Here is a 23,514-nt window from a genome sequence, read left to right on the forward strand (position 1 = left end):
AGCTGCCAGTCAATCACACACACACAAATCCCTACAAGGATTTTAAATTTGAATTTCAAGACTTATCCGCTTCCTCATGTACCTGGTTTAGGCAAGGCACTTATTGATATATTTGTACTGTTGAGCTGCGCTGTTTAATTGTGCAATTATTTAACCCCTTACATACTACTAAAGAATGCTTCATTTTTGTCACATGTTGAAACTAATAAAGTCAGGACTGGTGTAAGGATTTCTTCACAAAGAAAGTGATCAGCACACTGCACTTCCAGTTTGGACACTGGAGGTGAAAACCCTGGAATCTTTTAAGAAAAAGTTTTTTTTTAAAAATTCATTCAGGGGATGTGGGCTTTGCTGGCTGGGCCAGCATTTATTGCCCATCCCTAGTTGCTCTTGAGAAGGTGGTGGTGAGCTGCCTTCTTGAACCGCTGCAGTCCATGTGGTGTGGGTGCACCCACAGTGCTGTTAGGGAGGGAATTCCAGGATTTTGACCCAGCGAAAGTGAAGGAACGGCGATATATTTCCAAGTCAGGATGGTGAGTGGCTTGGAGGGAACTATGTGACGGTGTTCCCATCTATCTGCTGCCCTTGTCCTTCTTGATGGTAGTGGTCATGTGTTTGGAAAGTGCTGTCTAAGGAGCCTTGGTGAATTCCTGCAGTGAATCTTGTAGATGGTACACACTGCTGCTACTGCGCGTCGGTGGTGGAGGGAGTGAATGTTTGGGGATGTGGTGCCAATCAAGGCGGCTGCCTTGTCTTATAAGGTGTCAAGCTACTTAAGAGTTTTTGGAGCTGCACTCATCCAGGCAAGTGGGGAGTATTCCATCACACTCCTGACTTATTCCTGTAGATGGTGGACAGGCTTTGAGGAGTCAGGAAGTGGGTTACTCGTCGCACTATTCCTAGCCTCTGACCTGTTCTTGTAGCCACAGTATTTATATGGCTAGTCCAGTTCAGTTTCTGGTCAGTGGTAACCCCAGAAACTGAACTGGAATGTTGAATATGGGGTAGAACCTTCAGGAAGGGTAAGCCAAGATGGGTGAAATATCTACCTGCTCTAATTGTGATCTTTTTTGCACTTTGATGGCGGCGAAGAGCAGTGGGAAACCAGGGGATTGGGAAGCCTACAAAGACCAACAGAGGACAACTAAAAAAGAAATAAGGAAGGAGAAGATTAAATATGAGGGTAAACTAGCCAGTAATATAAAAGTAGATTGCAAGAGTATTTTTTAGATATAGAAAGGGTAAGAGAGAGGCAAAAGTGGACATTGGGCTGCTGGAAAATGACACTGGAGAAGTAGTAGTGGGGAACAAAGAAATGGCGGAGGAACTGAATAGGTACTTTGCGTCAGTCTTCACAGTGGAAGACACGAGTGACATCCCCAAAGTTCAAGAGAGTCGGGGGGCAGAGGTGAGTATGGTGGCCATCACCAAGGAGAAGGTGCTAGGAAAACTGAAAGGTCTGAAGGTGGATAAATCACCTGGACCAGATGGATTACACCCCAGAGTTCTGAAGGAGATAGCTGAAGAGATAGTGGAGGCGTTAGTGGTGATCTTTCAGGAATCACAGGAGTCAGGGAGGGACCCAGAGGACTGGAAAATCGCTAATGTAACCCCCTTGTTTAAGAAGGGAGTGAGGCAAAAGACAGGAAATTACAGGCCGATTAGCCTGACCTCAGTCGTAGGTAAGATTTTAGAGTCCATTATTAAGGATGAGATTTCAGAATTCTTGGAAGTGCATGGTAAAATAGGGCAAAGTCAGCATGGTTTCATCAAGGGGAGGTCATGCCTGATAAATCTGTTAGAATTCTTTGAGGAGGTAACGAGTAGGTAAGACAAAGGAGAGCCAATGGATGTTATCTACTTGGACTTCCAGTAGGCCTTTGACAAGGTGCCGCACAGGAGGTTGCTCAGTAAGATAAGAGCCCATGGTGTTAGAGGCAAGGTACTAGCATGGATAGAAGATTGGCTGTCTGGCAGGAGGCAGAGAGTGGGGATAAGGGGGTCCTTCTCAGGATGGTGGCCGGTGACAAGTGGAGTTCCACAGGGGTCAGTGTTGGGACCACAACTTTTCACTTTATACATTAATGATCTAGATGAAGGAACTGAGGGCATCCTGGCTAAGTTTGCAGATGATACAAAGATAGGTGGAGGGACAGGTAGTATTGAGGAGGCGGGGAGGCTGCAGAAGGATTTGGACAGGTTAGGAGAATGGGCAAAGAAGTGGCAGATGGAATACAACGTGGGGAAGTGTGAGGTCATGCACTTTGGTAGGAAGAATAGAGGCATAGACTATTTTCTAAATGGGGAGAGAATTCAGAAATCTGGAGTGCAAAGGGACTTGGGAGTCCTAGTCCAGGATTCTCTTAAGGTTAACTTGCAGGTTGAGTTGGTAGTTAGGAAGGCAAATGCAATGTTGGCATTTATTTTGAGAGGACTAGAATATAAAAGCAGGGATGTGCTGCTGAGGCTTTATAAGGCTCTGGTGAGACCACATTTAGAATATTGAGAGCAATTTTGGGCCCCGTATCTCAGGAAGGATGTGCTGGCCCTGGAGAGGGTCCAGAGGAGGTTCACGAGAACGATCCCAGGAATGAAAGGCTTAACATATGAGGAACGTTTGAGGACTCTGGGTCTATACTCGATGGAGTTTAGAAGGATGAGGGGGGATCTGATTGAAACTTACAGAATACTGAAAGGCCTGGATAGAGTGGACGTGGGGAAGATGTTTCCATTAGTAGGAGAGACTAGGACCCGAGGGCACAGCCTCAGAGTAAAGGGAAGTCCTTTTAGAACAGAGATGAGGAGAAACTTCTTTAGCCAGAGAGTGGTGAATCTATGAAATTCATTGCCACAGAAGGCTGTGGAGGCCAGGTCATTGAGTGTATTTAAGACCGAGATAGATAGGTTCTTAATTGGTAAGGGGATCAAAGGTTACAGGGAGAAGGCGGGAGAATGGGGTTGAGAAACTTATCAGCCATGATTGAATGGCGGAGCAGACTCGATGGGCCGAGTGGCCTAATTTCTGCTCCTATGTCTTATGGTCTTGATAAGAATAAGATTCAAATGACTAATAAAAACAGAAAATGCTGGTGGGAGGCCGCAGACTTGAAACATTAACTCTGTTTTTCTCTCCACAGATGCTGCTTGAGTATTTCCAGCATTTTCTGGGAGCTCTAGATTTGGCAGTAACGCCCTTTTTACTTTGTGAAGACATGTCTACACTGCCTGTCGAATCTCGCATTTAAGTGCCTCCCACTGGTCTGTCATTGATTTCCCTTCAAGTAGCTGTAACCGGTCTATTTTTGCCAGATCACTACCTCAGCTTTGTAAAATTTGTCTTTCTCCAATTTGAGCTTTTATGCCTGTTCTATCTTTTCCATAATGATACTCAATCTAACTGTATTATGGTCACTATTTTCAAAATGGTCACGCATTGCTACTTCATCCACTTGCCCAGCATAATTTCCTAAGACTAAATCTACAACTGAACTCCCTCTCATTGGGCTTGTTACAGGCTGGCTAAAAAAATTCTCTTGAATGCAGTTCAAGAATTTTGTGCCCTCTGTGCCTCTTACACTGTTCGTATCCCAGTTGATATTAGGGTAGTTGAAGTCTCCAACTATTATTGCCACATTGTTTTTGCGCTCAAAGATATCCTTCAATCTTTTTTGCTTCATCTGCCTATCTAATTTAATTTTGAGGCAGAAACTTCCAACATTCAGTGCCTGACACTGGAATTAAATAGCACAGCCTCATAACTCCTGGAAATAAGGTCGTCTTATGCTATGTTTTAAATCTCCTGCCTTTCAGCTTGTTTCCATGGCCCCTCATTTTGATCTTAAGTACTGGAAAATGCCTGCTTCTATTAATCCTGTCTCATCCTTTTGTAATTTTAAACCCTTATTGTATTAACCTGCAATCTGCATTGCTCAAGAGTCTTTCTTTGACACCGCAATGTTTCTACGTATTGCTTACTATTTATTTCATTGGCCAAACTGATCTTAGATGTCTTAAATTATAGGACAGCAATTTTGTAAACCGGAATGCAGTTGATGTGATGGAATGGTCAGTTCCTTGCCCTAGTTCAGGTTGCACCCTTTGTACCCTCCCTATCCTTCACTGACCAACTACTCCCCTCACAACATATAGAAAGCAGTACATAATGGAACTTCTTCAAACGGTTGATTCACAGATGCTATCTTCCTAAACACATGTTCTCTGAATGAAAAGCTAGGCCTTTATCAGAGGAAGTATTTTAACAGGGAATTGGAAGCTGGCACTTTGGGATTGTGACCTTATGTAGCACTTTTTTTTTTCTATCCCATTTGATAGATATGAATGCATTTGATAGTATGCTTACTTTGTTGTATGCATTTTGGAAGCTTAGTCTGATTATAAAAATGCACTGTTTCTGTCTATGCTGCTATGAACCTACCTCTTTTTTTCATGTGTGCTCATTATCTTATGTGGCTTGATGTCAATTTTTGTTTCATAATGCTCCTGTAAAGGTCTTGGGGCGTTTTATTATGTTAAAGGAACTATATAAATACAAGTTGTTGCGTGTATTATTCTCTCTGGCCTGCACCATGTTTAGCACTGAGGAATATTGTACAGAAAGAGGTTAATTGTATATCTGTCTTGTGTGTGCAGTCGACGCATGGCTAGAAGACGCCTATTCTGACTTTGTTACATCTAGAGGCATCATGGTGAATATCTTCTTTCGATTGATCTTCAAGCACTCTCATGCCCCAAGGCAGCAGGGCTGCCTCCTTTAAGCTCACATTGGTGCCACTGAAGTCACAACTTTCTCTAGTTGCAACACTGTATGCTAAATGCAACGTTAATTCATTGGCTCAAATTACTATGATCACTGTGACAGACCTTTAACCGCCAAGCCTCAAAAATCTCTTCAGACAGTATAAGTTTTGAATGATGCAATCGATAATTGTACTTGGTGAAAGCTATTCCACAGTTTAAGTGGGCGTAGACTGAAAATTTCACTCGTCTACCCCCATTGCAGTATGCTGATGTATACTATATGGAGGCTTCCTCTTTAGGTCAATTTATGTCAGGACAAGAGGATGGGACAGGAGGAGTGGTGCTGGTCAATACCTGTTGATGATATGGCAGGGCGAGCGCTATAGGTCAGTACCTGTCAGTAATAGGACACGGTAATCGGTAGAGGTCAGTACTTCTGTGGGACAGGGTGATAGGTATAGGTCAGTATCTCAGTGATGGGACAGGAGGAACTGTGAGTGATTATATGTTTATGAATGCTGACTGGAGTTCCACTTGTGTCAGCAACAATGGTTAACCACACTGTTCACTCCCTTTTTTTCTTCTGAGCTGCTGATCACCATGGTTATTGCGGCCTGCCATTACCGTAGGAGAGTGCAGAAATCTGATGGAACAGTTGTGGCTTCTAAAAGCGACAATCTTTCCTCCCTTCTTGAGGCACTTTCAGTTTGTGCTATCTCATGTTGCACTTCCAGTTAAGCTCCATTTATTGAACTACTGCTGCTGGCAGCCTGACTTCAGTGTCAGTGGGTAAAATCAACAAGCTAATGATGTTCTTTCTCCGTCCCCATCCCATCCCCATCAGATCGGAGTAGATACTTTGAAGGACTTGATTTCTGGCTGACGTTTTTGTAGCATCAAGTATTTTTTTTTGTACCTAAAACAAAATGCTGCCGATCTCTGGAAATTGGAAATAAAAACAGATAAAGCTGTAAATATTCCAGCAGGTCAGGTTGTGGAGAGAGCAGCACAGCATTAAAATGAATGTTGTCTGATCTGGATTTTAGTATTTTTTTGTTTCTATTTGTATCTGCTGGCTTTCTACACAATTCCCGTCCACTGACTAAACTACATTGGCCCCAAATAAAGCCTCGTATTAAGACTTAACACAATTGCATATGCAATTGCCTACTGCAAAACCTGCGTAACAATTGTTAAAGGTTGGCTTCCATGTCGCCAGGATCCTGGGGTGGTGATGCGGGATGCAGGCCAAGACCATCTCCTCTTCTGATACTCTTTCGAGTTATCAACAGTCACAGATTGCAACTCTTTTCGAGTACAATCACAGTTCTTGGTTTCCAGGAGTGGGACATGAACCCACAACCCTCTGATTCAAAGGTGAGGGTGCTATGAACTGAGGTGCACAACGCCTCCAATGGCAGAAACTCATAGCTGTCATTGGTGACAGTAAAGCAAATGAGGATGTTTGGCTTATTAAGCATTTTGAATCTGCTAAAAGGCTGAAATTAATGAATTATCCTGCTTCAGTAAGAAGGTCCTCTTGGACGGAAGAGAGCTATTGGATATACCCTGAAAGCCATATTTATTCTGTCTTTTGGCAGTTTATTTGTGTTTAGATGATTGTGTGCGGTAGCAGGTGCTGGCTGTTGACGTTTCCAAGTGGATGTCGATGACTACTGTTTCCATCACTCAAGCCTTCCTTGTTGTTCTAGACCAGGGGTAGATGAACTTTTCAGCTGGAGGGCCATACCTGGGTATGGAAATTGTATGGGGGGGGTGCCAGCCATAAACACTCAAAAAGCAAACAATTACAATTAAGATAAAGTTTTATGCTTATTTGTACACAAATCTATTATGATAATTATAGCATTGTAATGATGAGTTACCGACAATAACGAATCTCTCTTTCACGCTCTCTTTGGCTTAATGTGAGCAATGAAGTTGTCCATTCCTCCTTACAAGGGTATCAAAGTTCAGGGTCACTCTTTCGGTCTCCACAGATGCTGCCTAAGCCACTGGATACTACTTAGCATTTTCTGTTTTTATTTCAGATTTCCCTTATCTGCTGTATTTTGCTTTTGTCTTGTCAATATTGATACAGCTTTATTGTGATCTACATTATGGTGTTGCAAGAACCACCAAGGGAAAAACAATAAAGAGAAGAGAAAGAAAATGTGGATAAACCAAAAGGCATCGCAAAGGCAGCCACTACATCTTGCTGGAGGAGCGCAGTGAACTGTATCTTCTCTCTACCTCTCATTCCTCAAGCATGGATTTAATAACCTCATGGCAAATTTTAAAAGAGCTGCTACCCGAGTACATCTGTAATTCGTTCCATGCCTGTTCAAGGAACTTGTTCCTAATTTTCAATTTTCTTATATTACAAAACTCTAACCTAAAACCACACATTCTTCACTTTCTATTATATTCATTATCCTCCTCCTAAAAATATAAACCTTGGCTGCACCTCTGGCAGGAACAGAAGATGCTTTTTCAATTCTAATTTCAAAAGTACAAAAACAACCGATCACTGAGATGCTCATTTCAGAATGTTAAATCACAATGCTTGTGTCATACCTTTAGTCATGCATACCTTGGGACTTTCAGCAGGTAGCAGTATTTATGCTTCAGTGTTTCAATCCCATGTTCAACAGCATTATTATTGTAGGTCAGGTTTTTGCTGGATTTACAAATCTGCTACCATCTAGTTCTTCTGCCAATTGCCTTAAATCTGTGTCCTCTGGTTGTCGATCCTTCTGCCACCAGAACCAGTTTCTCCGTATTTACTATTCAACATTCCTATCCCTATTCAATACCCATCCATGATTTTGAACACCTCTATCAAATTTAGCCCCCTCTTTCCCTGCTGTAAGGAGAACAACCCTACCTTTTCTCACCTCCCCACTTAACTGAAGTTCCACATGCCATGAACCACTATAAAACATTATAGAAATTTATAATGTAAAAAATTGACAGGATGTACACACAGATGCAAGATTTTTTAATAGATTACAGCATGAATATACCATTTTAGTGGATGAAGACACTCTTCAGTGTATTGCTATACCACTGCAGACCTGAAGGTCCCAGGTTCAAATCTTGAACTGCCAGCAGAATAAGGAAATAAAACTATGCAAGAATTAACTTAACCTTCACATTTTCCCACATTAAACTCCATCTGCTAGATTTTTGCCCACTCAATCTTTCTATATCCATCTGCAACCTCTTCATGCCCACTTCAGAACATACTTTCCTACCTATCTTTGTGCCATCTGCAAATTTAGCTACCATATCTTCACTCCCCTTATCTAAGTTATTGATGCAAATCGTAAGAAGTTGAGGTCCCAGTACAGACCCCAGGGGGGGCACCACTTACCACATCCTGCCAATCACAAAAAAAACCATTTATACATACTCTCTGCTTTTTGCCAGCCAGCCAATTTTCTATCCATGCTAATATGTCACCCACTACATCATGTGCTTTTATTTTGCTTAATAACCTTTGATGTGACACCTTATCAAACGCCTTCTGGAAATCCAAGTTCAGTATGTGCACAGGCTCCCCTTTATCCACTGTGTATGTAACTCCTTCAAAAAACTCCAATAAATTGATTAAACATGATTTTCCTTTCACAGAATCATGCTGACTCTTCCCAATTGCCTTGAGCTCTTATAAGCGCACAGCTATAACCTCCTTAATCGATTCTAATAACTTCCCACGACAGACGTCAAGCTAACTGGCTTATAGTTTCCTGTTTTCTGCCTCCCTCCCTTCTTGAATATAGGGGTTATATTTGCTACATTCCAATCTGATGGAACTTTTCCAGAATCTAGCGAATTTTGGAAAATTAACACCAGCGCATCAACTACCTCATTAGCCACCTCTTTTAAGACCCTAGGATGGAGTCCATCGGGACCCGGAGACTTGTCAACCTGCAGCTCCAGTTTGCTCAGTACCGTTTCCATCCTTCCCATCCTGTTCCCTTCCCCTCCTCTCCCCATCCAATTCCCAATGTGCCTTAATTAATGGCTGAGCCATCAGCCTCTAAAACTCTATCCTCAGGAACTCCTTCCCTAAACCTTACCGCCTTGTGGCATATTTGTCCACCTTTGAAAACTTATATCCAACTCATCTGTCCGACCATGTTTTGGTCAGCTTCTAAATCCTCAATGTCCCAAAGCAGTTTACAACCAAGTGAGTCAATTTGAAGACTTGTCACTGTTGTTGCAAAAGTACATGCCAATTTACACATAGCAAGGTCTCATAAACAGCAAATGCATGTGTGACTGAATAACCTAAAAAGGTGGTACTACCCTCCGTATGCTTGAGGATGTCTAAAATTTGCTGCCCGTGTCTTTATTCGCACTAAGTCCCATTCACCTGTCACCCCTGAGCTCGCTGACTTATGTTCTTTCTTGATTAAGCAACACCTCAATTTTAAAATTCTCATCCTCGTTTTCAGATTCCCCTAAGGCCTTGTGCCTCCTATCTCTATAATCGCCTCCAGTTCTACAAGTCTCTGAGATACCTATGCTTCTTTAATTCTGGCCCTTTGAGCATCCCTCATTTTAATCACTCTGCCGTTGGTGGCTGTCGCTTCAACTGCCTCGGCCTGAACTCTGGAATTCCTTCACTATAACTTTGTCACTCGTCCTCTCTTTCCTCCTCTAAGTTGCTCCTTAAAATGTACCTTTTGAGCCAAGCTTTTGGTTGTCTGGCCTAACACCTCCTCATCTGGTTTTATGTCAAGTTTTGCTTCATGATGCCCCTGTAATGCACCTTGGTTTTTTTATTATGTTAAAAACATTATATATATTGGAGTTGTTTTCTTTTTAATCACAACCCATTCTTGGAAGTACAAAATTCATAATTGTAGTGCAGGGTATTACCATATTTCAAATAGCCTGACCTTGAAAATTTCACACACGCTGCTTTGCAATTATTGAAATTCTAGTCACAACAATGAAATTGGCTGCACTTTCAGAAAAATTGCAGTCTTGCTTTCAAGTTGAATAGCACAGTATGTGCAAATGTCTGTGAAATCTGTCTTTGAGCACTTGATCAGTCTGGCTTCGAGTAATGCATTGTTTCTCACTTCTTGATTCATACTGTCCTTGAATAACCTGCTGAGTAAGACAAATTGAAAGCTCAAATCTTCCAGTCTTGAAAGAATGAAAATGCGTTTAGAAATATTTTGCAATGCTAGGAGAAACTGAGTACCAAAAACCTTGGTGGTGTAACCATTTATTCATTGACATGTTGTGTGCAGCATTTGCCTACCCCTTTCTAATTGCCTTTGAAAAGGTGGTGGTGAGCCACTGCTTTGAACCACTGCAGTCTGTGTGATGAAGGTACTCCCACTGTGCTGTGAGACAGGGAGTTCTAGAATTTGACCCAGTGACAATAAAGTAATAGCAATATATTTCTAAGTCAGTTGGAGGGAAATATGAAGGTGGTGGTGGTCCCATGTGCCTGCTGCCCTTGTCCTTGTAAATGTTAGAAGTCATGGGTTTGGGAGGTGGTGTCAAAGGAGCCTTGATGAGTTGCTGCAGTGTCTCTTGGAGATGATGCACCCTACAGCCATGTTGCGCCTGTGGTGGAGGGAATAAATGTTTATGTAGTGCATGGCATGCTGATCAAGTGAACTGCTTTGACCTGGATGGTATTGAGTTTCTTGAGTGTTGGAGCTGCACTCATCTAGACAAGAAAAGAGTCATACAGACTCAGAACGTTAACTCTGTTTCTCTGTCTACCAATGCTGCCAGACCTGCTGAGTTTTTCCAGTATTTCCTGTTTTTGTTCCAGACTCCTACAGCTACCTTGACTATACTTCCTCGCACCCTGCTTCCTTATGGACTCTATTCCATTCTCCCAGTTTCTCTGTCTCTGTCACATCTGTTAAGATGATGTACCCTTCCATACTAGCACTCTCTGATATTTCTTCCTTTATCTTAGCTGAGGATTCCCTCCCCTCAGCATGATTGACAGGGCCCTCTGCTGTGCCCGATCCATTTCATGCACTTTTACTCTCACCCCTTCTCCTCCCACCCACTGTCATGATAGGGTTCCCCTTGTTCTCACCTTCCACTGCAGCCTTCCATATTCAACAGATCATCCTCCACCATTTCTGCTACCTTCCGCATGATGCCACCACAAACACAGGGTCCCCTCCCCTTTCCACATTCTGAAGGACCCTTTCCCTCCTGGTCCGCTCCTTAGTCACCCCTAACACCCTTTCCTACGACACCATTTCATGTAAACACTGGAGATGCAACACGCATCCTTTTACCTTCTCCCTTCTCACCATCCAATATGCCACACTCTGTCATGAAGCTATTAATGTATATAATATTATTGGAAAATATTTTTCTTTTAATATAGAGGTTTAGTCTGTGGGTGTGCCTTAATTGGATTAAAGCCAGCTAGTCTGGGTGCTTTGATATTCACAGATATCCACAGAATCGTTACAGCGCAGAAGGAGGCCATTCGGCCCATCGTGTCTGCACCGGCTTTCCAAATAAGCAATTCAAGAACAAAAAAAAGTATAGCACAGGAACAGGCCCTTCAGCCCTCCAAGCCTGCGCCGATCATATTGCCTGTCAAACTAAAACATTTTGCACTTCCGGGGTCCGTGTCCCTCTTTTCCCATCCTATTCATATATTTGTCAAGCTGTCTCCTAAACCCCACTATCGTACCTGCTTCCATCACCTCCTTTGGCAGCGAATTCCAGATACTTAGTGCCCATCTCCCGCTGAACCTGCCTCCACCGCACTCTAACGCAGTGCATTCCAAACCCTAACCATTCGCGGTGGGAAAAAGATTCACTCATATCACTTTTGCTTCTTTTGCCAATTACTTTAAATCTGTGCCATCTCATTCTTGATCCTTTCATGGGTAGGAACAGTTTCCTTATCTACTCTGTGGAAATCACTCATAATTTTGAATACCTCTCACAAATCTCCTCTCAGTCTTCTTTTCTCCAAAGAAAGCAATTATAACTTATCCAATCCATCTTCTTAACTGAAGTTTCTCATCCCTGGAACCAGTCTTGTAAATCTTTCCTGCACTCCCTCTAATGTCTTCACATCTTTCCTAAAGTATGTTGCCCAGGACTGGAAGCCATACTCCAGCTGATGCCAAACTAGTGTCTTAAACAAGTTCAACACAATATCCTTACTCTTGTACTGTATGCCCCTATTAATAAAGCCTAAGATACTTTGCTTTATTAACTGCTCACTCAACCTGTCCTGCCACCTTCAATTGCTTATGCACATATACACCTAGGTCCTTATGCTCCTGCACCCTGTTTATGTGTACTACTTTTGAGATGTAAGAGAAGTAGAGTGCATTTACATTTTTTGAATAGAGCATTCAAGGAGTTGTCTGACACCTAGCTAGCAGAAACCAAGCAATATGTTTATATTACTAATAGAATTGGTACTATGAAAGGGGTTTTATTGTTAAAAGAGGTGGAGTTCGAAGAGGCTGGTGATACAATGAGAATTTACATTAAATGAGCTGCGCTAGGTATAACAGACAGTAGTTTTGTGTGTGCAGGGCAGAGGCAATGTAAGGTCAAAGCAGCTGTAAGCCTATAGCTGTCTCCACAGGAACCAAAGTGAAAAGAACCTCATTTTGAATTCGTAAGGTGAAAATGCTTTGCCTGGTGCCTGGTTAAGTCAATGGGTTGCTGTTGCCTTAATGGAGATTAGTTTGGGAATTTGTTAAAAGTTATGATGGAACTAATTTGTAGCCATGTGAATATATTTAACTTGTGTAAATTAATTAAATGTTTAATTTAGTTTAATATAAAACCTCTTGAGAACTGGTGGTATGATTGCTGAATTTACAGTTGCATCTCAAACATTCTACTTAAAAATATAGGTTATGACAGTTGTTTAAAGGTTCCCTCTGGGGTTTTTTTAATAACTCAGCTTTACCAACTTCTGGGTCATAACACACTCCTTCCAAATGAAACAGTAATTTACTTGTGCTGCTTTCAAGTTTAGTATTCTGAATCTGTTGCTCACCATGTAGCCCCCTCTACATTGGTGAAATTAAATGCAGAGACTGGGTGACTGCTTTGCAGAACACATCTTGTCCCGTCTGCAAGCATGACCCAGAACTGCCTGTTACTTGTTTCAAATCTCCACTTGCTCCCACTCTAACCTCTCTGTCCTTGAACTGCTAAAATGTACCAATGGAGCTCAACACAAGCTCAAGAAACAGCACCTCATCTTTCAACTGGGCACTCTACAGCCTGCTGGACTCAACATTGAGTTCAACAGTTTCAGAACATAACCTCTGCCTCCATCTTTTTTTCCCCCCTGATTTGATCGTGACTCATTTCTTTATCCCTTCTTATTGCATTCAGATGGCTGCTGTGCATCATCTGCCACATCTTTTGTTTCTTTACTATACCCATTACCTCTCACTTTGGCTTTTGTACCATGAAATCTTTTGTCATTTAATCACTCCTATCCCTACCCCATCACCCTATCACAGACCTTTCCCTTTGTTCTTACTGCCCCCTCCCCCCTTTCACTAGGTTTAAACATGTTACATTTCCATCTTTCTTCAGCCCTGATTAGAGGTCATTGACCTGAAACATTAACTCTGTTCACTCCACAGATGCTGCCTGACCTGCGTGTTTCAAGCATTTTCTGTTTTTAGTAGGGGAGGCAATGGCATGGTGGTATTGTCACTGGACTAGTAATCCAGAGACCCAGGGAGTCCCAGGTTCGAATCCCGCCACAGCAGATGGTAGAATTTGAATTCAATAAAAATCTGGAATTAAAAGTCTAATGATGACCGTGAGACCATTGTCGATTGTTGAAGAAACCCACCTGGTTCACTAATGTCCTTTAGGGAAGGAAATCTGTCATCCTTACCTGGTCTGGCCTACATGTGACTCCAGACCCACAGCAATGTGGTCGACTTTTAATTGACCTCTGAACAAGGGCATTTAGGGATGGGCAATAAATGCTGGCCTAGCCAGCGACGCCCACATCCAATGAATAAAAACAAATTGTCATGAAACTATCCTATTTTTCATAACATTATTGTGGTTTATTGTAAAGTAGGTTTATGAGTGTATGGTTCTGTCTGTGCGATTTAATTGAATTGGAGTCAGATAGACTGCAAGGTTGAAATTATCAAAAGAAGTTAGGTGTAAAAGGCATTTGAAATGCTAATGAATAAACATCGTGAGGGCAGCATGTAGGATGTGAAGGAAAGTTGCATTTTTAGATAAGTGAAGGTGTTGTTTAGGTTTCAAAGGGATGATGGGATGTTTACAGCTAACAAGATAAGCAAGGCCAAGCAGTATGCTTATTTTTCCCAAAGATGCTGACCATATTGGCAACATGAAAGATTTTTATATTATGGGAAAAGTAAATTTCCAAAGATATATAGAACAATGGAATTTACAGATTAAAGAGAGAAAAACATATGTAAAGAAGGATGGAAGGCTATGTTGGGGGGGGGGCATGTAAGATCTAAAAGGACCGTGTAAAACAGCCTTGGGGAAAAGCCTCCAGCCACTGTTGCAGAAGCCTGCTGAGTCCAGTAGCCAAAGTTGGAAAAAAGCCTTTGAAATTCCACTGAGGTGTGGGTGTTGTGGTAAACTTGCTGGATTGCCTATATAAATGTAATATCTATTTTGAACTGTTGCCTTAAAGAGGGTGTGTAGTTGGGAGTCAGCTTAATTAGGAATTTTGGGACTTGTTATAGTATTAAGTAACTGTAATCCTATGTATGTGCTTGAAATCTTTTCTTTTGTTAATAAATGTTTTAATTTAAAATTTTAAATCTCTAAAGGTGTTAGTGGGCTCAGTACTTCTGAACTCAGTGCACAAAATTTCTCGTAATAAATACAAGTTGCAAAACCGTTGTGATAGCATGGCCAAATTTCCCTTGTGGATTTGGTCTGCCTGGCACATATCACCTGCCATGTCATAACATTATTCAGACTGAAGTTCTGTTTGACTGGTGGCTTGATGGTCATGTACATGTTTACAATCTCATGGCATCATTCAGAGAAGAGTTCTTCTGGTGTCCGGTGTAGCATTACTGTTAGCAATCACCACCAACTTTTTTTTTCTTCTTTCATGGGATATGGGCATTGCCGACCAAGGGCAACATTTGTTGCCCATCCCTAATTGTCCTTGTGAAATACAAATCAACTTGTACCTTACATGTGTGGGATCTTGTTTTGAGCAAAAATGGCTGTGATATTTAAAGGATTGCATTGCACTTTGAGACATTCTCTTGCGACATAACATCACATAAAATAATTTGAGATATATAATTTGAATTGAGCAATGGAAAAGTCTCAGTAATCTGGGAATTTGCATAAAAATGGTATTCAGCAGCAATTTATATTGACAGAGCACCTTTGACATAAACCTTGGAGCGTTCCAAGGCACCTTCACAAGAGCACTATAAAATGAAGTATGACAGCAAGCCTCATAAGGATATATTAGGTCAGAGCTGGGGCCTGTGCAGAAGGTATGGCTATCAGTGGTGGAGCAATTATAATTGGGAATGCACAAGGCCAGAATTAGAGTAGCATAGATATCTCAGAGGGTTGTGGGTTGGAGGAGATTACAGAGAAAGGGAGGGGCAAGGCCATGGAAAGATTTGAAAACAAGGATAAGAATTTTTAAAATCAAGTTGTTGCTTGAGTGGAAGCCAGTGTAGATCAACGAGCACTGGGATAAGGGACTAAGGCTTGCTGCAAGTTAAGACATGGGCAGTCAAATTTTGGATGACCTTAAATTTATGGAAATGATGGATGATTTCAAAAGGAAGTTGGATGGGCACTTGAGGGAAATAAAACTTGCAGGGCTATGGGGTTAGAGTGGGGGCACTGGACTGACTGGATTGCTCAACAGAGAACTGGCATCCACTCAATGGATCAAATAACCACCTTCTGTGCCATAATGATTCTATGACACTTCTGGCACTTTTACCAATTACCTTAAATCTGTATATGCTGGTTACTGACTTTTTTGTCACTCGAAATTGTTTCTCCTTATTTACTTTATCAAAACTCTTCATGAGTTTGAACACCTCTATCTAATCGTGTCTCAGCCAGCCTTCTCTGCTCCGAGAGTAACAACTCTAGTTCCTCTCTTCTCACCATGTAACAGAAGTCTTTCATCTCTGGACTATTCTGGCTAATCACCTCTGCACCCTCTCTAAGGCCTTGATATCCTTCCTAACGTTTGGTGCCCAGAATTGGCCACAATAGTTCAGCTGGGGCTAACCAGTGTTCTGCAAAGCTGAAGCATTTGTACTCATTTGTCCTTGCATTTGTACTCAGTGCATTTTTATAAAAGTAAAGATCCATATGCCATTTTAATAGCTGTCTCAATTTGTCCTGCCACCTTCAAAGGGTTTGTACATACACTCCAAAATTAGTAATTTTTTCTGTGGCAGTAGAGACAATGGACAGATTGCCCTTGCAGGCTATTATCACTCACCTTGATCAGTTTCTAAGCCCCTCTCCTCACATCTTGTCCCCCCAGCCCATTCCTGGCCTCTGCCTCTTTCAGATCAGAATAGTGCAATAGAATTTTTATCAACAACAGCTAATGTTATGTTCCGTCCTTTATAACGAAGCTAATCTGGTTAAGAATGTGGCTTATGACTTCCCCAGTGGTTGTGGATGAAGCCAGCATATGACGTTGCAATTAACCATTTAGATGAAGCATCCTCTGGCTGGAGTTGTCCAGAAAGAAATGGTCTGGAAAGTCACAGCTAATAAGTGTTCGTTTTAACTAGATCAGAGGTGAGGATACTGTAATTCAAAGTCAAATCAGCCTAGATTCCCCATTTCTCATCACCACCTAGTGCCCTCTTCTGGAATGTGGAATGAGAATGGAACCTCTGTTCTTCACAACTGTGTAACTTGCCCAGCTCGCACTTCTGAAGCTCACTTGTGAATCATAGCTACTTACGTGAGTACTGACGGCACTGCTGGTACCTGTGGAGCTATGCTCCAGTGAAGGATCAGTGCCTTTGGGAGAAAAGATCAAAATCTGGACAAAGAATGAAAAGATTCTTGGCATGGTCCAACACATTTGAAGTGCTGCACAATTCACTGGAGATTCTGTTTCACCATTTTAGAGGTTGGGAAAGCTTCACAGAATTTTCTGTTGAAATTTCCCCTGTAGCTGTTCGACTTCCTTCAGAATTCCACTGCAGTTCAAACTGCACATGGATCTTTTGGAAGAAAAGGATTGGATAGACCAAATGATCGAATCGAACAACGAGTTCCTTCTGTTGTTCGTAATGGGGAGAGTACAGACCGTACTCAACCAGCTCACACTTGCAAAACCCAAAACAAAATGTCTACTGTTAGAAGTGAATCTGCGATTGGGCAGAACTTGCTGAACAGTCCTGAGTGTGCTAAAAGCTACACTAACAACCAATTTAAGTTGAGCTCGTAATTTACATTTGCTAAAAGCAACATAAATACATGTTCTGGGACCCGTTCTCCGCAAACAAAGCGAATATGCTCAAGCCTTGCTGCTTTTTTGAATTAACTGGGAGATTGGGGAGCCTTTTGTTCCCCATTGCCTTCTCTATGGCAATGCCTCAGCCAATTAGTCAACTTTCCAATCATTCCAGCACCCTTTTCTTCTGTAGTATGAATTATTCTGATTGTTTGAAATTTGGCATTCTTGCGTTTATCTGATGAATGCAAGACGAAAAGCTCGGGCAACATGTTTCTCTCATTTCAGCAACATTTGAAACCAAATGGCCTTTCCCTGTTGTACCCTGGAATCCAAATCTAATTGAGAAGTTTGGCTGAGATAACTATGATGCTGAAATAATTTAAAGAACTTGAGGGAGAGGCAAAATGCATATGATAGGATGCCATTTGTTTTTGGTTATGGTTTCAAAGATTGAGAGAGTTCTTTGTTGCATTTATTGCACCCTTGCCAGGAACACTGTGTTCATATAATTTTTGAGTTTGTAGTTAAGAGCGTGGTGCCTCCTGGCATTTCCTCCCGTTTGTTCAGTCCTTCCATCCCAACCCTCTGTTTGTTATCTCACTTTCTCGGCTCACTTCCATTTTGATTAGAAATGGTAGCCAAAAAGCATTGTAGAAACAAACCTTATCAACAGGATTTTGTTGTACCATGTCTCACTTTTTATGTGTTTGCAATTTTATAGATTTATATCGCCTTATTGTGCAGCTCAGGCATTTTGTTGTGCAGCTAACTTAACTTAAACTTGGAATAGTTCGAGATAAATTTCTGGCAGTTTCTAAACAAATCGGCTTCCTGTCTTAACACAAAAAGTGAAGACGGATCCAAGATTAGTAGGCTTTCATTGACATCCCATTACATCATTAAGTTGTGCAACAAAAAAAAAGGCAAATCAGTATCTCGGGTAACCTGACAGCATTTACACTTCAGAAAAAAAGACCTCATTGGCTGTAAAGTGCTTTAAAGCATGCTGCAGTTTTGAAAGGTACTGTATAAGTGCAAATTCATTTTTTGCTAGTTACAGATTAAAAGCACGTGGTAGCGGAAATAGTTGCCCCGATTTCTCCCTGTCCCAACATTTTGCAGTAGCACACATTTCTCTTAAGCTTGGCCAAAGACATCACTGAGTTGGTTTCACTGCTAGGACATGCCTCATGGAAGTTTTATGTACTCCCTCCCTAGGGAAACAACTAACCCCAAATTAGCAGCTTCCCATTTATTGTGGGATCAGAGACTCACTGGATGCAGTAAAATCTTGAAATTATGAAAACCCTGGATTGTATGTTTTTATACCCAAACCTGAGGAATTACAACACATGAGGTGACCACTCAACCCATTGTGCCTGTGGTGGTGCTATCCATTCTTATTTCCCTATTAATTCCCTATATTCAGTACTTTTATGTTATTTTTCTAATGTGTATTTAATTCCAAATTAACTTATTATTACTACCTCAACAGCTACTTGTGGTTAAACCCTCTATGTGAAGAATAATTTCAATGATTTCCCACCATTCTTCTAATGATAAGAGTCCATGACCCTTATCACTGATTTGTTAATCAATGGGAACAGTCTTTCCATTTCCGTTTGAAATGCTTTTATATGTTTGAAAACTTCTAACTCACTCGAGCTGTATTTAGTGAAAATTATCCAGCCTTTCTTCCTAGCTTTAAGCTCTTTGTTTCTGGAATTTCATTCAATGAATTCTTTAAGAATACTTTAAGCATAGATGATTACATGGTTTATGGAGCAGTAAGTGGCATCTATCCTGCTAGCACGGAAGAAGTTCACAATGTTGACTTTTTGCGTTTAATCAGGAAACATAAATGAGAACAGAAGTGGGTCATTTAGCCTCCAGCCTATTCCTTGACAGGCGATTTGGACATCTGGGCCCAGGAGGTCAGGACATTGGGAAGGGGTGGGGTTTGATGGAGGGCTGGGATGACGGCACCAATTAGGTGAAGATTCAAGTGGAGGTTGTAGGCAATAACCCATTGCCTGTACAGCACAAAAAAAAACCCCAGCAACATGGAATTTCAATGCCTGAGACCTTTTTCCCCTCCCAAAGACTTGTCGGAGGAACTTGTTGGAAAAATATGATACTAAGAAGTGAGCGAAAAGCTCTTGATCCTGGCGTTGGAAAGAGGCTTAGGGGTAAATTTTCCTGACTGATTAGGATGCCAGGACTTGCTTTTTCACATCTGCCAAGAGCTCACAAAACACAGTGCCTCATTCAAATGTGACCTTGTAATGTAAATGGGCAATTAGAATGAAACAGAGTTAATTCAAGCAATTTACTGGCACTAAAATAGGCTCTGTTGTGATTTTAGACAGGAAGTAGGTTTAATGGATGTTTGGGTAATTGGTATTGGTATTGGCAATGTGTGGGAGGTGGTGGGGTGTAGAGAATCATATTTGGCTTTATTGAAGCACAGTTGCTGAAAGTGCCAGCTCAACATTTTGCTGTGTTCTGTCTGAGCAAACTCTAAACTTTGTATATGTGTAAATGTTGCGGATGGGATCATATACGGAGAAGAAGAAAACCAAAGTTGAGATTGGACAAACTGCTTGCCCTGATGATGAGCCCATCAGTATGCCCTGCCAAGTAACAACTGGCACCAATTCAGGATTACTGTTGTAGGAGAGCTTGAACTTGGAGCAAAGAGTTTTTCTTCATGCAAAAAGGCTCCTGGGATATTTTGCCAACTGCTGTGATTCAAATCAGGTGAAAAAGGAGATGCAAGAGGGAAATAAATGAATGGTTCAAGAAAAATCAGATTGCAAAACGTTTTACGTTTTGTTTTTAAAGTGTATGGGAAGAGAGCAGAGCTGGGGATCCAAAAACCTTGTTCTTGTGTGGGAGCTAACACTTGCACAGTGGGCTGGAGAGCCTCCTTTTGTGCTGAAATCTCTGATTCTAAACCTTTCAAACAGTGGTTTCACATTTTTCAAGAAGGCTGAGTAAATCTCAGAGGACGTGCTCCCAGAGGGGCTATCCCTCCCCTCCCACCTTTATCATACCAAATGACTAGTGACCCTTGTTTATATCACACTCCCAAGGATCCCCTGATATGTTTTTAAGCATCCCTGTCCTAACTTATGAAATATGATGATGTCAGCTATCCAAAGGAATCATTGCTACAAATGGAGGAAACATTTTTGTTAGCAGCATGCAGTTACCAAAATAATTTGTGCCAAGAGAGCCAGCTTTTAACTTGTTCCCACTTGCTTTTCAGCTGGTTTGCATTTTTCATCAATGGACATAATGCACAGATGGAATAATCTTAAATGTGTGTAGGTTGGCTTTCTGATGCACTGCAGACATCTATGGTGGCATGCCACTATGTCAGACAACAGCATTGTTTTGAAGCACCAATTTGTTTTATTTAACTGAAACGTGGCAAAATCTCATTGGATTTAGCAATGCTAAAAAGGATTAAAGCCTTAAGTGTAATATCAAAGATGTGAAATTATAGAACTTTCTGACATGAATCTGGAACTTATGAAGTTATTTACTTTATGCAAGCTGTGGAGTAACTTACTTTGTCCTTCGAGCCATTGTTATGAATCTATACTGAGATTTGTCCGTTTAAACCCATGTTTTTCTCATCTCTCAATCTTTTAATTCTTGTCCTTTTATTGTTTCAGCTGTGGGAATAGGGTCCTGGTGCTTCCACATGACATTAAAGTATGAAATGCAGGTGAGCAGCTGCACAGCTATCTCATTCATTTAAGTTTTGGTTTCTTGACTGTCTTTCAGACCCAGCTTATATCTTGAGTATCCTTGGTACATATGACACAGTGACACACTTCTGTTAACATCATAACTTAACCTCATAAGAACTATTAGAAATAGGAACAGGAGTAGGCCATTTGGCCCTTGGAGCCTGCTCCACTATTCAATCTGATTATGGCTGATGATCTATCTTAATTTCACCTTTCCACAGTATCCCCTTATTTATATTTGCTTACTGAACCTACATATGATTCATTTACAGTGGCACCCAGGTCACAATGAATGCCAACATCCCAGTTTAAACATTTCACCATTTAAAAAATATTTACTTATCCATTTTGGAAGGAAAAATAGAAAATTTTACGTACCTCCACATTATATTCCATCTACCATGTTCTTACCCACTCACTTAACCTGCATATATTTCTTTGTATACTCCTTGCAACTTATTTTCCCTCCTAACTTTGTATCGTCAGCAAACTTGGATGCCTTACACTCAGTCCCCTCATCTAAGTCATTGATATAGATTGTAAATAGAAATAATTCCCAGGCCCAAATGAATGCAAAGACCCACCATCCGCTTTGACATCTGAATCTGTTAATTGGATCACAGTGTCATTTTTGACACAATTATCCATTAGCTTTTTATTTAAAAATCAATAACCATTCATCCGTCCTCTACCTCATTTTATACCATAGGCAAATGGCAAGGTGCATTTGTTGTCAGATCTACCTTTGTGTTCATGATTGGATTGAGACTTCACACTTCTATACTTCCCCTGATATCAGAGGAGAACTACAGCCAGACTCATCTGGTTAGATATGCAACTTCGATTTAATTAAGCACTATGTTGTTCCTCCAGTCATCTTAAGTCTGAAGCTCTGAAATTCTCCCTAAATCTCTCTACTGCCCCATCTTTCAGATGCTGCTTTTAATACCTACCTCTTTGATTAAGCTTTTGCTTTAAGCTTTAGTTCCAACATCTCCTTTGGTATGGTGTTAATTTCTGTTTGATAATGCTGTCATGAAACTTCTTGAGACATTTTATTGCGTTAAAGGCACTGTATAGATGTAAGTTGCTGTATGAATGAACCACATGCATGACTTGCACATATACAGTAGCACTAATGATGGGCTTTTGACTTGGGGCCAACAATGCATGCATGAATTTCACATACACTATTGCTTTTGCTGAAACATGTTATGTTATAACTGGGGTAAGTTCAGCAGAACTGAGGTACTAGCTTAAAGATTTCATAAAGAGTATATATATTATACTGACCTAAGTCAATCAAGGACTGAAGCACTGGAACAGTGGCTCAGAACTCAACCCCCTAAAGTATATGAAGGTGATATACAGCCCCACCAATAAACAGTGCCACTTTACATTTGCGTTTGTAATGAGATTTTCTTTTATGTTATTGTTTTGGTGGGGTTCCTGTGAAATAGTTAATTGGAAGAGTTTTTTTTAACTTGGTAAATTTGAATGATAATATGATTCCGATCAGCAAGGAATTGAGAAAAAGGTGGCTGTTGTTGAATAAATAAAGCAAATACAGATTTGTAACCAAACATAAGGATAAACTACTGTAAAGTGCACATTTGATCTGGACAATGTTTCCCCTGGAAGTAAGCCAAGGGGAAAGTTTTGTGCATTATAATCATAGCATTCGCAATGTTAAGCTTACTATTGGTCTGGACTTTTGCAGTTATTATGCCTGACTATTTTCTGGAAAAATAAAAACTACATGAAAGTTTGGATGCTGAAGTCACCATTTTACAGAAAAATGCTACTGTTTTGATGGGATAGTATTGTGAGTCTGCAAAAATGAAAGAGAAAGTGGTGCAATTCTATGTCATTAGATTTGCCTCAATTTAATTAAAAACATAGATACCATTTGATACACCATTTTACTTTCTTTCTCCTTTGTCAATTGCTCTGGACTTAGCCTGGGGTAAGGTTCTACAAGCCCAGTCACTGTTTAGTACCTTGCTTCATGTTTTATGCATAAGCAGTGGTAGCAATTTATGGTTTTATTATCAATCTCTTCTGATGTACCCAAAATTGCAGCTAGGATACTGCATTTGTCTTCAGTCTCCCAATGTTATAGGGCTGGTGAAGGGGAATGAAAATAGGGCTCTGCTTCTATGTGGACATTGTGAGTATGACCTATTTCCCTCCCCATCCCCTCACCCTGATCCAGGTCAAATTGCCTACATTATGCAAGGATGAATGCCTAGCTATAGTATCTGTCTCAATAAAAACTTGCATTTATGTTGATTGCACCTTTTACATAGTAAACCGCCCTACAGTGTTTTACGAGCCTTATCAAATGAAATTTAACATCAAGACACATAAGGAGATGTTAAGTGACCGAAGCTTGGTGCAGATATTGAATTTAGGTAACTGAAGTCACACAAGAAATAGGTACAGGAGTAAACCATATGGCCTGTCGAGCCTGCTCCAATACGATTATGTCTGATCTTGGGCTTCAACTCCACTTTCCTGCCCACTCTC

The 23,514-nt window shown here is 41.0% G+C and overlaps 1 protein-coding gene across 1 annotated transcript in view; it reads left to right on the top strand.

The window, feature by feature from the left end:
* Positions 1 to 23,514, top strand: part of acer3 (alkaline ceramidase 3) — a 202,575-nt gene that overhangs the window by 60,068 nt on the left and 118,993 nt on the right. The window contains exon 3 of the mRNA XM_078545041.1: positions 20,908 to 20,960. Within this exon, the coding sequence (XP_078401167.1) occupies positions 20,908 to 20,960 (53 nt within the window). The remainder of the gene's footprint in view (positions 1 to 20,907; positions 20,961 to 23,514) is intronic.

The sequence above is a fragment of the Cetorhinus maximus genome, chromosome 7, assembly GCF_964194155.1.
Source record: "Cetorhinus maximus chromosome 7, sCetMax3.hap1.1, whole genome shotgun sequence".
NCBI classification, from domain to species: Eukaryota; Metazoa; Chordata; class Chondrichthyes; order Lamniformes; family Cetorhinidae; genus Cetorhinus; species Cetorhinus maximus.